Below are 16,464 nucleotides of genomic sequence, written 5' to 3'. Positions count from 1 at the left end.
TCAGTAAAACAATCACAAATTCCAAATAAAACAATTACCATCTATGTAACGCTATTAGCAAAAAAACCCCCTAAAAAATAAGCTAAACATCACAGTTACACCAAAGATCGTATTATAGGATTCACAAAGTACAACAGCATTCATATCTATAAAACAATATTAACAACGTGAACCTACCCAGACCCTGAGATCTTCTGAGGCCCTTCTTCATGTGCCTCCTCTTCTAGAGGCCCAGAGGGTGGCAACACGAGAACGGGGCCTTCTCTGCAGTGGCCCCCAGTCTGTGGATTGCTCTCCCCAGGGAAGTTCGCCTGGCGCCTTCATTATACAGCTTTAGGCATCGGGCAAAAACGTTCCTTTTTAACCAGGCCTTTGGCTGATTGACATCCAATGCCCTTTTAAAATGTGTTGGGGAGAGGGGGAATTATTGGATAATTTTGTTATTATTTTTATTACGTATTTGGTATTTTTATATTGCGATTTTAAGTTGTAACCAGCTTGAGACCTGCGAGTATAAGGCGGTACAGTGGTACCTCAGGTTACATAAGCTTCAGATTACATACACTTCAGGTTACAGACTCCGCTAACCCAGAAATAGTGCTTCAGGTTAAGAACTTTGCTTCAGGATGAGAACAGAAATTGTGCTCTGGTGGCGCAGCAGCAGCAGCAGGAGGCCCTATTAGCTAAAGTGGTGCTTCAGGCTAAGAACAGTTTCAGGTTAAGAAAGGACCTCTGGACCGAATTAAGTACTTAACCCAGGGTTACCACTGTATACAAATTTAATAAATAATAATAATAATAATAATAATAATAATAATAATAATGGCTAGCATTGCTGGGAATCACAACAGGGGAGTGTTGCTGTTGTCCTCAGGTCCTCTTGTCCCGCTTAGAGGATTCTCATTGGGGAAACCTAGTTGGCCACCGTGGGAACAAGATGCTGGCCTGATCTGGTGGCCAAGCTCTTCTTAGGTTTCTCAGGTTTGGTCTTTCCCCGTCTGGAGTTCCCAGACGCTTTCTCTTTCGTTTCACTTCAGAGGTTGAGTCACACATTCACATCCTGCTTCTGTCTCTATCACAACCGTTTCCATTGAGTCACTGAGAAAAACTCCCGTGCGCCGCAGAGAGGACGATGAATTTTGGTGTGCGCGCACATCACAGTAATGGTTCTTGTCATGTGGCTTCTGCTGCAGCAAAACATCCTGCTCTTAAAAATAGCATAAGACTCATGCACGGGCGTCGTCAGGGTTTATGTTAGGGAGGGCAGGATTCATGTTAGTAAGGAGGCAGAACTCAGTTATCTGCTACACGATTGATCGGTTCGTTAAGTACCGTATTTTTTGCTCACTTTTTCCCTCCTAAAAAATAAGGGGAAATGTGTGTGCATCTTATGGAGCGAATGCAGGCTGCGCTGCTATCCCAGAAGTGAGAACAGCAAGAGGGATTGCTGCTTTCACTGCGCAGCAATCCCTCTTGCTGTTCTGGCTTCTGAGATTCAGAATATTTTTTTTTCTTGTTTTCCTCCTCCAAAAACTAGGAGCGTCTTGTGGTCTGGTGCGTCTTATAGAGCGAAAAATATGGTATTTTTGTTTATTTACTTTGTGGGGGGGCAGCTACACCCATGGAGCCATGGGGTGTCTAAAGAGAAGCTCTTTGGGAATGAACTCAGCACACCCACCCACTGGCGGAGGAAGAGGAGTGTGGGGGGAGTGCACTGCCCCGGGAGCGTGATCCTGGTGGGGTCCCATCGTGGCTGCCCCCGCGCCCACGCTGGGTGCCATGCTCCCACAGGTGGCATGCCACACCCCTGGGATGCACGCCAGCCCCAGCTCTCCGTCCCCCGGTGCCGGAGCATGAAGCTCTGCCACTGCACACACCCTACCTAAAAATAAAATAAAAAAATCCACTGTCCTACTTAGGGGATGAGTGTCTAGCACCATGGTTGTAGCAGTACAGTGGTACCTCTGGATGCGAACAGGATCCATTCCGGAGCCCCGTATGTATCCTAAGTAGAACGTAACACGTGACTGCGCGGCTCACGTTTCACTGCTTCCGCACATGCGCATGTCATTTTGAGCATCTGTGCATGCGCGAGCGGCGAAACCCGGAAGTAAGGCATTCCGTTACTTCCAGGTCGCCGCAGAGCATAACCTGAAAATGCTCAACCTGGAGCATATTTAACCCGAGGTATGACTGTACAGTGGTACCTCAGGTTAAGTCCTTAATTCGTTCCGGAGGTCTGTTCTTAACCCGAAACTGTTCTTAACCTGAAGCACCACTTTAGCTAATGGGGCCTCCTGCTGCTGCTACGCCTCCGGAGCACAATTTCTGTTCTCATCCTGAAGCAAAGTTCTTAACCTGAGGTACTATTTCTGGGTTAGCGGAGTCTGTAACCTGAAGCACATGTAACCTGAGGTACCACTGTAAAGGCTTTTTTTTAAAAAAAACCTAAAAATCTTGTATTATCCTACACTGTCTTATAAATCCCTCTGGCCCTTGATGTGTGCTAAATGTGTCGAGGGGACACATTTATTTTGTTTCTTCTTGCTACGTTTTATATTCCCTCTTTCTTCCAAAGAGGCTGCTGTGGTTTTGCTTTTCTCTTCCCTGGATGATGAGGGACCCTTGGTGAGCATGCTTTGGGTTTGACCCGTCAGCCTGGGTCTTCTGTCCGATGGGGACGGCATTTCCCCACCTCCAGTCTGCAGGGATCTCGCACCTTCTCCCAGAATTGTCAAAGATTATACACAGAGGCTCTGAGATTACATCCGCAAGCTCCTTTTCGTACCCTTGGGTGCAGCTCAACAGGCCCTGGAGATTTGAATTCATAGCTAGGTGTTCCTTTACTACTTCTTTTCCTATCTTGGGCTATAGCCCTTTCCTTGCATCATTTTTTATGTTATCACCAGGTTGGGCATTGCTTTCCCTTTGAGTTAAGACAGAGGCAAAGTAGGTGCTTATCAGTTCTGCCTTCTCTCATCTTCAGGGGAAGCTGTGGCTGTTTAAAGCGATATTTTTTCCTGGCGGTACTCAAGCGTACGCAGTAACGGCACCTTTTCCCCCTGAGAAGAAAATCACTGGTGATGTTGTAGGGCTTTAAATGTACCTTCTCCTCCTCCTCCTCCTCCTCCTCCTCCTCCTCCTCCTCCTCCTCCTCCTCCTCCTCCTCCTCCTCCTCCTCTTCTTCTTCTTCTTCTTCTTCTTCTTCTTCTTCTTCTTCTTCTTCTTCTTCTTCTTCTTCTTCTTCTTCTTCTTCTTCTTCTTCTTCTGCGATCCCTCGTGGCCGAGTAAGATTGTCTTCCATAAACACGGTTTTAACAGTGAGTCCATAAGTGACAGTGGAGGCCAATTCTGGATCCTCACGTCCTTCCACAGTCGGGACCCACTGGCGGACGAAGGTGGGGGAGGGGGAAGCGGCCTGCCTCGGGTGCCATCCCGGGTGGGTGTGTGCCACCGTGGCCGCCCCTGCCCCCCTGGGACTTGCCACCCCCCCAAGACACTCGCTGCTTGCTGCGGACCCCTGGGACTTGCTCCACTTGCCGCGCACGCCCCAGGATGTACGTTGCTCCCAGTGCTGAAGCAGGTAGCTCTGCCACTTTGGGGACCTAGGTTTCCGGGCAGGAGTTGATCATGGTGATTCCTCGCCTGGCAGCCCAAACTCTGGCACCACCGTGAGGCCATGCATGTCTGGGAGGGCCAACTAAGTTTTACCCATTGAAATTACCAGAGGATCCACATGAATTTAAGTGGCTTTCTTTCTTTCTTTCTTTCTTTCTTTCTTTCTTTCTTTCTTTCTTTCTTTCTTTCTTTCTTTCTTTCTTTCTTTCTTTCTTTCTTTCTTTCTTTCTTTCTTTCTTTCTTTCTTTCCTTCCTTCCTTCCTTCCTTCCTTCCTTCCTTCCTTCCTTCCTTCCTTCCTTCCTTCCTTCCTTCCTTCCTTTCTTTCTTTCTTTCTTTCTTTCTTTCGTGATCCCTCGTAGCCGAGTATGATTGTCTTCCATAAACATGGTTTTAACAGTGAGTCCATAAGTGACCGTGGAGGCCAATTCTGGATCCACACGTCCTTCCACAGTGGGGACATAGGTTTACGGGTGGGAGTTGATCACGGTGAGGGTTTGCCAAACGTGCCTTCCTCGTTGCCTGTTTCTCCCTTTCGTCCTGAGTTCGACTTCAAAGCCCACGACACCTTTGGTAGGCCCACAACTTACACGGGGGTTACATTCGGGCAAAGGCAAAAGCGCGGAAAGTCAGGAAGACTCCCCCCCCCCAACCTCTCCCGTATGACTAGACCTACCTTACCTGTGAGATTTTGCCGGAATCCTATGCAGCCTTCCGGAAGCCTCATGCAACCTTCCCAGAGCCTAGTAGAGGGCTTATAAAGCTCTTTTAGCAGCAGCAAAATCCAGCGCAGAAAGTGCCTTTTAAGCCCTCTGCCATCCTTACTCGGTTCCGGGAAGCTTACATGTCGTCTCGGACAGTCTCTTCTGACTGTTCCTCACCCCTCAAATGACTCTGTGTTCATTCATTTATTTCCCCAGCATCTGTGCAAAGCTGCAGCCGTGTAACTAAATAAAGTAGCTTTTTTTAAAAAAATTGTTTGTTTCACAAGGAAATCTTTAATAAAAACAAACAAATAAGCAATAGGTTTATTTGCTGCATGGTGCAGATGGGGCTCATATCACCTGCTTGCCCAAATTCTGTCTGTCTGTCTGTTTGTTTGTCTGTCTGTCTCTTCTCACGCATATATACACGCACACACGGAAAGTACAGCAATCCTTTCCCTTGCGCGTGGCACGCTGAGTTCACAAGGAGGATTCCCAGCCGCAGGGCTTCTGAGGCTACAAAACCCCACTTCCCTCTCTGGGCCGTTGCGAAACATCCTTGGGGGTGTACCTCCTTGCAGGATCTGCTTACGTGGGCAAAACGAACAACTGGGAACAAGCGGAACTTGCTTTGGTTTTTCATGTTTCTTTCCTCTTGTAGCTTCTCTGACTTAACCAGGGCAAATACATGCATATATATGCAACTGGAACACAGCTAGGTTCTGGTGCCGTCGGAAGCTGCACCCTGCGAGACAAGCATCCACTTTGTCTTTTGCTGGTTTGGGGTGGGGGCAAAAATCCCTTTGGGCTTGCTGCCCCCCCCCCTCAGTGGCTGTTGAGAGAACTTCCCTGAAGTTAGCAAGCATACCTGGCCGTGTAAGGAAGGGGAGAGGAGAGTAAACACAGTATTTTCTTTCTGTCTTTCTCGTGATGTTTCCCTGGCTGTAGGGGACGGAGAGCCAGGCAGGAGCGCCATGGAGCCAGGCAGGAAGCGCTCTTTGTCCTGGACTGGGGAGCTCTCCAAAGCCCACAAGCTGTCCGTGGACAGAGGTACGGATCTGGGGGCCTCATGCCCTGCCGGATCCTGTCTCCATTCGAGACGAGGTAGCATGATTTGCAGTGGAGTTTTGTAGTGTGTGAGCTTCTGTGTCTTAGCTTGCCTCTGCTAGTGAAGAGGGCCTTGCTGGGGGTTGCCCCCCCAGAACCCGCACACTTTGCACATGCTCGAGAGTGCTGTTGTCTTCGCTTCGACCTCCCGCACCCAGAACACATTGCAACTAGTGGCGTAGTGCAAAGGCACTCTGTGTGTCCTCAGAGACCCTCTGTATTTATTTTGTTTATAAAAAAATATTTCCATACTACTATCTTCGACACCTCCCTCTCCATGGAGGCACAGATTGCAGCTATAACAAAGATGGCATTTTTTCATCTCCGCCAAGCTAAGCAGTTGGCTCCTTACCTCTCTTGCCCTAACCTAGCCACTGTGATCCACGCGACGGTCACCTCCAGACTGGATTATTGTAACTCGCTTTACATGGGGCTGCCCTTGAGACTGACCCAGAAACTCCAGCGGGTGCAGAATGCCCCGTGGCGAGACTCCTTGCAGGGTCCTCGCTGCGAGATCACATTCACCCGGTGCTATACCAGCTGCACTGGCTCCTGGTGGAGTATGGGATCAGCTTTAAGGTGCTGGTTTTAACCTTTAAAGCCCTAGACGGCCTAGGACCCTCGTACCTACGGGACCGCCTCTCCTGGTATGTCCCACGGAGGACCTTACGGTCTTCAGACAAAAACATCTTGGAGGTCCCGGGCCACAGGGAGGTTAGGTTGGCCTCAACCAGAGCCAGGGCTTTTTTGGCTGTGGCTCTGATCTGGTGGAATGCTCTGTCACAAGAGACTAGGGCCCTGCAGGACTTGACATTTTTCCACAGGGCCTGCAAGACATAGCTGTTCCACCAGGCCTTTGTGGCGAGCGAGCTTGAACCCTTGCTTACTGTGCGCAGATCTGGTTGCGCCTTCTAGTTGCGGGTGCGGACCTCGTAGTTGCTTGTGCCAGCCACTGCATAGAGGCACACCTGTGGCTAGAGCTCATGGTTGACCAACGTTGCAGTTTTCGTTGATGTGCTAATCCTTGCTTTCCGTAGTTCACTGCTTTGACAGCCTTCGGATTTTGGAATGTCAGATCTTCGGGGCAAGGACTTGCCTGCCTTTTCTCCTTTGCTGTTTCTGGACCCTCCAAGTGTTCCTATTATCCAGAGGCAGTCCCAGATTTGCAGAAGCCGTCCCGGTTTCAGATTTGATCCTGGAATGTTCCACTTTTCCTTAGCATGTCCCTATTTTCATCATAGAAATGGGTATGGAGTTGACCGACCCCCGAGCCAAGGAGATACAACCTTTTAGAAGACATATGAAGGGGTTAACCCTGTATATGGAAGTTTTTTAAAAAATGTTTAATGTTTTATTATGTTTTTATACACAGTGGTACCTTGGTTCTTGAACTGCTTAGTTGCCGAACAAATTGGCTCAAGAATGCCGCAAACCCAGAAGTAAGTGTTCCGGTTTGCGAACGTCCGACACACCTTCCGCTTCTGCAGGAAGCTCCTGCAGACAATCGGAGAGTCAAATGGACCCCAGGAATGGATTAAATTCGAGAACCAAGGTACCGCTGTATGTTGGAAGCTGCCCAGAGTGGCTCAGGCAACCCAGTCAGATGGGTGGGGGTACAAATCGTAGAATTATTATTATTATTGAATAGGATGTCCCTATTCTCATCAGAGAAATGTTGGCAGGTATGAAGGTTGCTCCAAGGGACACAGGTGGTGCTGTGGGTTAAACCACAGAGCCTAGGACTTGCCGATCAGAAGGTCGACAGTTCGAATCCCCGCGATGGGGTGAGCTCCCGTTGCTCTGTCCCTGCTCCTGCCAACCTAGCAGTTCGAAAGCACGTCAAAGTGCAAGTAGATAAATAGGTACCACTCTGGTGGGAAGGTAAACGGCGTTTCCGTGCGCTGCTTTGGTTCACCAGAAGCGGCTTAGTCATGCTGGCCACATGACCCAGAAGCTGTACGCCGGCTCGGCCAATAAAGCGAGATGAGCGCCGCAACCCCAGAGTTGTCCGCGACTGGACCTAATGGTCAGGGGTCCCTTTACCTTTTATGAAGGTTGCTCCAGCCTGCTCTGGAGTCAGGGGTCAGCCTGGTTTGGATTAAAGGCCTTGTTTCAACAGAAAGAGAGGAAGCTGTCAGAACAGTGGTCAGCACTGGCTGGCAGCAGCTCTCCAGGGGTTGAGGCGGGCTCCCCCCATGTCCCAGGCCTACCTGGAGATGCTGCCAGGGATTGAACCTGGGTCCTTCTGCATGCCAAGCAAGTGCTCCAGCCCTGCGTTACACCCCTTCTTCTCTTTGACTTCTGTCACATGGTCCATTAGGAAATGATTTCTGGGGGTCAATTTTAAGAGATTGCAGGCCTCTCCTTCACCCAAGCACCTTCCATTATTTTTATTGTTTTTAGTTGTAAAAGACAGGTGGGGGGTCTTTAGAATGCAGTTGCATTTAATAACCCTTTGCATCTGGAGGGCAGAAAATAACAGAAGCATAAAGGTAAAGGTTAAGGGACCCTTGACCATTAGGTCCAGTCATGGTTGACTCTGGGGTTGCGGCGCTCATCTTGCTTTATTGGCCAAGGCAGCTGGCGTACAGCTTCCGGGTCATGTGGCCAGCATGACTAGACCACTTCTAGTGAACCAGAGCAGTGCATGGAAATGCCATTTACCTTCCTGCTGGAGTGGTACCTATTTATCTACTTGCACTTTGACGTGCTTTCGAACTGCTAGGTGGGCAGGAGCAGGGACCAAGCAACGGGAGCTCACCCCGTCGCGGGGATTCGAACTATCAACCTTCTGATCGGCAAGTCCTAGGCTCTGTGGTTTAACCCACTGCGCCACCTGCGCCCCCTGAAGCATAGAGCTGGACAATTGGAAGGGGGGACCCTAGGGGTCATCTGGTCCGAACTTCTGAGGTCCTCGTAGGGAACCTCAGTTTTGCAAACTGACCGTGTCTTTGGCAGAAGGTAATTTAGCCGCCAATGCGATTTTTGCTACCTTCACTGCGTCGGATGGGTCTGCGTGTTTGTCCCTCTCCAAAATATTTTCCTCTGCTGGTGGGGGTTGCGAGGTTCTCCATTCATGCCCCCCTCCAGCCCAGCACTTTCCCTGTCTGCCCCTCCGGCCGTTTCCGTCCCGAACCCTTCCTCCTCGCATGGCTGCTGTCCCAACAGAGCAGCTGTTCCAAAATTAGGGAAGGAAAAGGTCACCCTTTGCTGGTCTATTTCTGGTGCCCTCCGATCCCCACCCCTCCCTGGGCAGCTAACACCCTCTGCTGCTCTTCCTCCTTTTGCCCTCCGCCCCTTCTCATTTGCCAGCTCCTCCTTGCAGCTGGCTGCCATGCAACCTTTCCTCCTCCGGAGACCCCTTTGCCAAGATCTCCCCGCACGCGAGTGGGAACTAGAGATTGCCCTGAGCTCGGAGAAAGAGGAAGTTTGGGGACTGTCAGTCCAGGCTGGCTAGAGGGTTTGGTGGGACGGGGTGGAGGGTCGGGCGAGCGGCACCCCTGAAGGGTGAGATGTGGCGTAAACGGCACCGGTCCAACCGGGACTTCATCATCATCCGTTCCTCTTCCTCTTCCTCCTCCTCCTCTTCGTCTCTTTCAGGTAAGGCCCCTTGCATTTATTTATGTTTGACTCAGGCTTCTTCCTTCAGCAAAGAGCCAAGCTCAGTGGTCCCCTAAGGAAATAAAAATAAATCTGGGTTTTGTCATGTGCCACTCGGAGATGACTCAGCAGGCAAGTTTTGCTTGCTGTCGGGGTCTGGGACAGGAAGGTGTTTTTCTCATCTTCTTATGTCATGGATGCTTTAGCTGAGATTCCTGCATTGCAGGGGGTTGGACTAGAATCATGGGGCCAGCAAACTTTTTCAGCAGGGGGCCGGTCCACTGTCCCTCAGACCTTGCGGGGGGCCGGACTATATTTTGGGAGAAAAAAGTGAATGAATTCCTATGCCCCACAAATAACCCAGAAATGTATTTAAAATAAAAGCACACATTCTACTCATGTCAAAACACCAGGCAGGCCCCACAAATAACCCAGAGATGCATTTTAAATAAAAGGACACATTCTACTCATGTCAAAACACGCTGATTCCCGGACCGTCCATGGGCCAGATTTAGAAGGCGATTGGGCTGGATCCTGCCCCCGGGCCTTAGTTTGCCTACCCATGGACTAGATTAATCTTGGGGGGTCCTTTCCAGCTCTGCAATTTTATGGTTCTATGAAAGCGGAGGTGGTTAAAGCCAGTTTAACTTAAGAACCTGGTTGCTTGTATACTCAAACCTTTTCTCTCTTGCCATTTGCCGTATCCTTCTGAGGGCATTCTGATTTGCCATTCCCATGGTTGGGAGAACTGGGGAGATGTGACTTCCCAAGCAGTGAAGGGAAATGCTCTCTGCGCACATGTTCAGCCTGGTGCAGCATGAAAAGGCAGGCTGACCCTTGACCCCAGAGCAGGCTGGAGAAACCTTCACACCTGCCAACATTTCTCCGATGAGAATAGGGACGTCCTGTTCCATAATAATAACAACAATAATTTTATTATTTGTACCCCGCTCATCTTACTGGGTTGCCCCAGCCACTCTGGGTGGCTTCCAACATATATACAAACATAATAATAATAATAATAAATTTTTATTTATATCCCGCCCTCCCCAGCCGAAGCCGGGCTCAGGGCGGCTAACAACACCAAAATAGTGCGACATTATAAAAACATTATAAAAATTAATTAAAATCAAGATTGATGGCAGCCATAAAGTTTTGTAAAGGTTGCCAGAGGAGGGAGTCAGGCTGCGCCCTAACCAAAGGCCTGGCGGAACAGCTCTGTCTTGCAGGCCCTACGGAAAGATGTCAAGTCCTGCAGGGCCCTTGTCTCTTGTGACAGAGCATTCCACCAGGTTGGAGCCACAGCCGAAAAGGCCCTGGCTCTAGTTGAGGCCAGCCTAACCTCTCTGTGGCCTGGGACCTTCAAGGTGTTTTTGTTTGAAGACCGTAGGTTCCTCTGTGGGGCATACCAGGAGAGGCGGTCCCTTAGGTACGAGGGTCCTAGGCCGTATAGGGCTTTGAAGGTTAAAACCAGCACCTTAAACCTGATCCTGTACTCCACCGGGAGCCAGTGCAGCTGGTATAGCACCGGATGAATGTGATCTCGCAGCGAAGACCCCGTAAGGAGTCTCGCTGCGGCATTCTGCACCCGCTGGAGTTTTTGGGTCAGTCTCAAGGGCAGCCCCACGTAGAGCGAGTTACAATAATCCAGTCTGGAGGTGACCGTCGCGTGGATCACAGTAGCTAGGTCAGGGCGAGAGAGGTAAGGAGCCAACTGCTTAGCTTGGCGGAGATGAAAAAATGCCGCCTTTGTAATAGCTGCAATCTGCGCCTCCATGGAGAGGGAGGTATCGAAGATTACACCCAAACTCTTAACGGACGGTGCTGGCACTAATTGCACCCCCGCAAGAGATGGGAGCTGCCCCCTCAGTCCCATATCATCCCGTCCCAGCCAGAGGACCTCTGTCTTCGAAGGATTTAACTTCAACCGGCTCCCACGCAACCATCCAGCCACAGCTTCCAAGCATCTGATCAGTGTGTCTGGGGCCGAGTCAGGATGGCCATCCATCAACAGATAGAGTTGGGTGTCATCAGCATACTGATGGCAGCCCAGCCCAAAACTCCTGACAAGCTGGGCGAGGGGGCACATAAAGATGTTAAAAAGCATCGGGGAGAGAATTGCACCCTGAGGCACTCCACACACCAAGGAGTGGCGCGATGACAATTCCCCCCCAAGCGCCACCCTCTGTCCCCGACCAGAGAGAAACGAGCGCAGCCATTGAAGGACTGTGCCCTGGATCCCCACGTCGGCAAGGCGGTGGTCCAGAAGTTCATGATCGACCATGTCAAAAGCTGCTGACAAATCTAGAAGAATCAGCAGCCCCGACCCGCCTCGATCCAGCTGTCTACGAAGATCATCTGTTAGGGCAACCAGAGCCGTCTCGGTCCCATGGCCAGCGCGGAAGCCGGACTGGAATGGATCCAGAGCCGATGTTTCATCCAGAAACCCACCAAGCTGTTCAGCAACCGCTCTCTCAATCACCTTACCCAGGAACGGAAGATTCGAAACCGGGCGGTAATTGGATAGATCTAAAGGATCTAATGATGTTTTCTTTAAGAGCGGGCGCACCACTGCCTCCTTCAGTTCCCCTGGGAATGTCCCCGTGCCAAGGGACAAATTGATGATATCCCCCAGGAGGGCCCGCACCTCGTCTGGACACGCTCTAATCAGCCAAGACGGGCACGGGTCAAGAGGACAGGTGGTGGGCTTTCCAGCTCGGAGGAGTCTGTCCACATCGGCTGGGGATATCCGGTCGAAGTGGTCCAATACTGGACCCGAGGACAGTCGAGGGGCCTCCAGTTCCTTTATTGTATCCAAATTGGCAGGGAGGTCATGGCGGAGTGACAAGACCTTCTCCGCAAAAAAGCTCGCAAATGCCTCACAGCTGTGTGTCAATTTGTTATTTAAATTTGGCTGTCCTTCTAGGGACGTTAAAGACCGAATTATACTAAATAATTGCGCCGGGCGAGAGCTAGCGGATGCAATGGAGGCCGAGAAGTAGGACTTCTTAGTGGCCTTCACAGCCATCTCGTAGGTTTTCATAAAAACCCTATAAGATGTTCTTGAAGCTCCGTCACGGGCACGCCGCCATACTCGCTCTAGCCGTCTGAGGTCCCGCTTCATTTTCCGGAGCTCCTCGGTAAACCAGGGAGCCCGGTTTCTGCGGGGTCGCAGAGGGCGCTTAGGTGCGATCTCATTGATGGCTGCCAGGAGATGGGTATTCCAGCCCTCAACAAGCTCAGTCAATGAGTCGCCAGGGGGAGAAAGGTCCCGCAAGGCTTGACGGAATCTATCAGGATCCATCAGCCTCTGCGGGCGAGCCCAAATCGGCCCCCTGAGTTGGTTGGAAGGTAAATGCAACAGAGGGAGGCCAAATACAGAGCCTTGGGTTCTGGAAGACGCGGCAGGAATGGACTGTGATGATATCGTGGGGGACAGAAACGCCTGCCTCCTGCTGCGAGGCGTCCTGTGATGATGCGATGATGTGAGCGGCTATCACTCGAAATAAAAGGAGGACGCTATCATTTTGGCTCGGTCTACAAAGCATCTTGGAAGTTTGGAACTTGCATGGCTGAGCTGAGAAGCATTACTTCTCTGGACCTTTGAGCTGCTCTGGATACATGGTTGCGAAAGCTCCAGAATGCAGAATTCTGTGTCAAATATAGAGGGTTGTTTTCAAGAGGTCCCTAGCAGGCTCTGAGAGGAGAGTTGAACAAGGAATAGCAACTTTTAAAGAAAAGGGCACAGGGAGTCATATTAGACCCAATTAACAGACATGGCTAACCTGGGTCCCTTCGTTTCAGTGGGGCCACCCTGGAAGGAGGCTCCAACTTGGAGGCTCTTTCCTGAGCCCCTTTAAAGAGCATGAGGCTTCCATGAGGACTAGAACCATTAAAAGCAATGCTTTGATGTTAGCAGCTGAATCTTTAAGGGTGTGTTGCTAGCCTGGCAATCTTGAAAGTGTGTGTTGAATCCTCTGGGGGGAGCAAAATTCATCTTCCTAATTCCACGTTGTGGCTGGTGGTCTGAATATGCCCGTTCCATATTCCCTGTTGCTTTGTTGTTCCTGGCTGCCACAATAAAATTCTTCCAGCGCATTGTGTTGTGTTTCTCCCTGCGAGGGCCAGTAGCCCTGGAGATGACCTTGTGTGAATCTTGTGTCTGCATGCGTCCCCTCCAGGCGATTCCGAAGAGGAGGAAATGGGATTCCTGGAGGTCCCGGTGAATGATTTGAAGCACCTGTTTCCCGAGTTGGGCCCGATGCCCGAAGGGTTAAGCCCTCAGCAGGTGAGTGCTTGGGAACGTGGCTCATTCTTATGTTTTGGAGCACCTCAAGGGAGGGGAAGCTGCACCCACCTTGGCTGCTTTGGGGAAAACTCAGAGACCCTAAAATATAGCTCAGTGCCCGTGGATATCCATTATTTTTTTTTTAAAAAAAGATCCGCTAACAAGCGATGAGAAGGACTTTTTTTGCCCAAGATCTTAGAATCTGGAGACCAGGGCAGGGAACCTTTTCCAGCCCAAGGGCCACATTTGCTTCTGAGAAGCCACCCGAGGGCCACATGCGACTGGTGGGCGGGGCCAGAGAGGGAAATGCCTGCACATTTCGCCTGTGTAAAAAAAGGCTTCTTTTACAATCTAGAGGCATGATCAGAGTTAAAGGGCACCTTTTGCAGCCAGGGAAAAAGCATTCAAGGAGGATGGGAAACAGGGCTGGTGAGAGGCGTGGTCTGGGATAGGGTCTTGCGGGCCAGAAAAGGGAGCCCCGGGGTCCGCAATTGGCCCGTGGACCTGAGTCTCCCTCCGCTCCCCCTGCTGCAGGTGGCACTGTGGTCTAAACCACTGAGCCTCTTGGGCTTGCCGATCGGAAGGTCAGCGGTTCGAATCTGCGCAACGGGGTGAGCTCCCAGCTCCTGCCAACCTAGCAGTTCGAAAGCACACCAGTGCAAGTAGATAAATAGGTACTGCTGTGGCAGGAAGGTAAACGGCATTTCTGTGCGCTCTGGTTTCCATTGCCCTGATCCAGCAGGACTCTTCTGTTCTAAAGGAAAATAATAAGAGAGCTGTGCTTCTACCAGTCTGGCATATTCTGCAACACATCCTTGAGTCCCAAGTTGAAGAAAAATAAGGCACTCTGCACATGCCCAGAGTTCTCTTACAACCAATCCCGCTTCCCGTGGAACACTGGGAATTGTAGCTCCATGAGCAGGGGTCTCCCTTAGCGATGCCCAGCCCCCTGAACAAATTTCTGTTCCCAGGAGTCTTTGCAGGAAGCCACAATAACAGCTTTTCTACTGAAGCACCCTGAAATTAATTACGTAATTGTGTTGGTTTTGGATAGAAAGGCAAGTCACTTAGGTTTTAGAGGAACTCCAACTGTAGCAGGCCAATGCAAGTAGATAAATAGGTACTGCTGCGGTGGGAAGGTAAATGGCGTTTCCATGCTCTCTGGTTTCCGTCACGGTGTTTCCATTGTGCCAGAAGCGGTTTAGTCCTGCTGGCCACATGACCCAGAAAGCTGTCTATGGGCAAACGCCGGCTCCCTCGATCTGAAAGCGAGATGAGCGCCGTAACCCTGTAGTCGCCTTTGACTTGATTTAAGCATTACCTTTTTTAGTGCTGATCAGTCCAATAGACCTATTTGGTCCCTGCCTGCTGCCCCAGCTGGCAGTTCTTGCTCTCTCCTCCATGATGCTCTCTTGAGTCACCCGCACCTAATCCGACCCCCTCTCTATAGGTTGTGCGCCGCCACATTCTGGGCTCCATCGTCCAGAGCGAGAGAAGCTACGTTGACTCCTTGCGGAGGATCTTGCAGGTGAGAGAGAGCTTTCTGCTTCGTGAGCGGGGAACCAGGCACAGGGGCTTCTCGGAGGTGGCACCCATCCTGTGGAATGCCCTCCCATGAGATGTCAAACATCTATTTGACTTTTATGGCATCTGAAGGCAGCCCTGTTCAGGGAAATTTTTGGTGTTTTACTGTGTTTTCAATTCTTTGTTGGGAGCTGGCCAGAGTGGCTGGGGGAAGCCACTCAGTTGGCATATAAATAATAAAATTATTATTTTATCAACCTTTTCTCCCCACCTGCTCTTGCCCACCCACCCCTGAGCGAGCGGCTTCCACTGTCCTCTCACCAAACATGAACACAAACTTAGCAAAAGCTGCCGTATACAGTGGTACCTCGGGTTACATACGCTTCAGGTTACAGACGCTTCAGGTTACAGACTCTGCTAACCCAGAAATATTACCTCAGGTTAAGAACTTTGCTTCAGGATGAGAACAAAAATCGTGCTCCGGCAGCGCGGCAGCAGCAGGGGGCCTCATTATCTAAAGTGGTGCTTCAGGTTAAGAATAGTTTCAGGTTAAGTACTGACCTCCGGAACAAATTAAGTACGTAACCTGAGGTACCACTGTACTAAGTCAGGCCATTGAGTCCACCTAGCCCAATGTTGTCTGCACTGACTGGCAGCAGCTCTCCCAAGGTTTCAGGCAGGGGACAATCCCTGACCCCAGTGGGAGATGCTGCTAGGGAGTGTGCCTGGGACATCCTGAGTGCAAGGCAAGGGCTTTACCACTGAGCTTTGGCCCTTTCATGATTAAGGTAAAGCAAGTTTCTAGTCCTCATGATTCTGAATAGAGGGCTGATTTAAACAATGTCACCTTATATTAAGTCAGACCATCAGTCCATCTAGCTTAGTATTGTCTACACTGACTGGCAGCAGCTCTTCAAGGTTTCAGACAAGGCATCTTTCCTAGTCCTACTTGAAGATGCCATTGGGGATGGAACCTGGGGCATTCTGCATGCCAGGCAGCTGCTCTGCCCACGTAGCTATAGCCCTGTCAAGGAAACCAGGAAAGTCACACATACCTTGGGAGATCAGCTTAAAAAACAGCAAAACACCCCAGGAAATCGCTTTCCTTTCCCCAAACAAGCAAAAGTCGTCCTCTGAGCTCTACCCATTTCACTAAAAGCAAAGAGAGATTCTGGTCCTCAAACTTCTGGGCAACTAAAAACGATCTAAACTCTATGTACACATCTACATGCGCCCCATTGTATTTTAAACTTAGAGAGGCCAATGAACATACATCTTATTTTAATGAATTGACTTTTGCACAACTTCGGAAAGCTTTTACAGAGTTGCGATTAAATACAATAAACTCTGCTTCTAGAGATGGGAGACACGGAGGCATACCAAAAAAACCACATGTTTGCATTAGGGGATATCCTGAAGTAGAGGACCTTATTCATTACATCTTGCACTGTCCCTTATATAATGATGCAAGAGAAAGATTTTTAGTACCTATAATGGCAAGGTCCCCTGGCCAGAGCCCCTCTGACATGATTTTATATCTCCTCGCAGACACAGATAAGTATGTGACCTGGCGTGTAGCACTCCTTGCAACTGCTGCTAGGAAAATTAGAGCAAATTATATAGCC

General features: G+C 50.2%; 1 protein-coding gene across 9 annotated transcripts in view; it reads left to right on the top strand.

The window, feature by feature from the left end:
* ARHGEF10L (Rho guanine nucleotide exchange factor 10 like) overlaps nucleotides 1-16,464 on the top strand; it is a 131,127-nt gene that overhangs the window by 36,502 nt on the left and 78,161 nt on the right. For 5 of the 9 annotated variants that reach the window (XM_081923454.1, XM_081923453.1, XM_081923452.1 and 2 more), the window contains 3 exons: nucleotides 5,269-5,370; nucleotides 13,209-13,315; nucleotides 14,766-14,843. In XM_081923454.1, coding sequence (XP_081779580.1) covers nucleotides 5,269-5,370; nucleotides 13,209-13,315; nucleotides 14,766-14,843 — 287 coding nt within the window. The remainder of the gene's footprint in view (nucleotides 1-5,268; nucleotides 5,371-13,208; nucleotides 13,316-14,765; nucleotides 14,844-16,464) is intronic. The other 4 variants (XM_081923457.1, XM_081923455.1, XM_081923460.1 and 1 more) reach the window with 1 other exon arrangement.

The sequence above is a fragment of the Podarcis melisellensis genome (assembly GCF_964234715.1).
Source record: "Podarcis melisellensis genome assembly, chromosome: 8".
In the NCBI taxonomy this organism is placed as follows: Eukaryota; Metazoa; Chordata; class Lepidosauria; order Squamata; family Lacertidae; genus Podarcis; species Podarcis melisellensis.
This window is presented reverse-complemented; position numbering and strand designations above follow the sequence as displayed.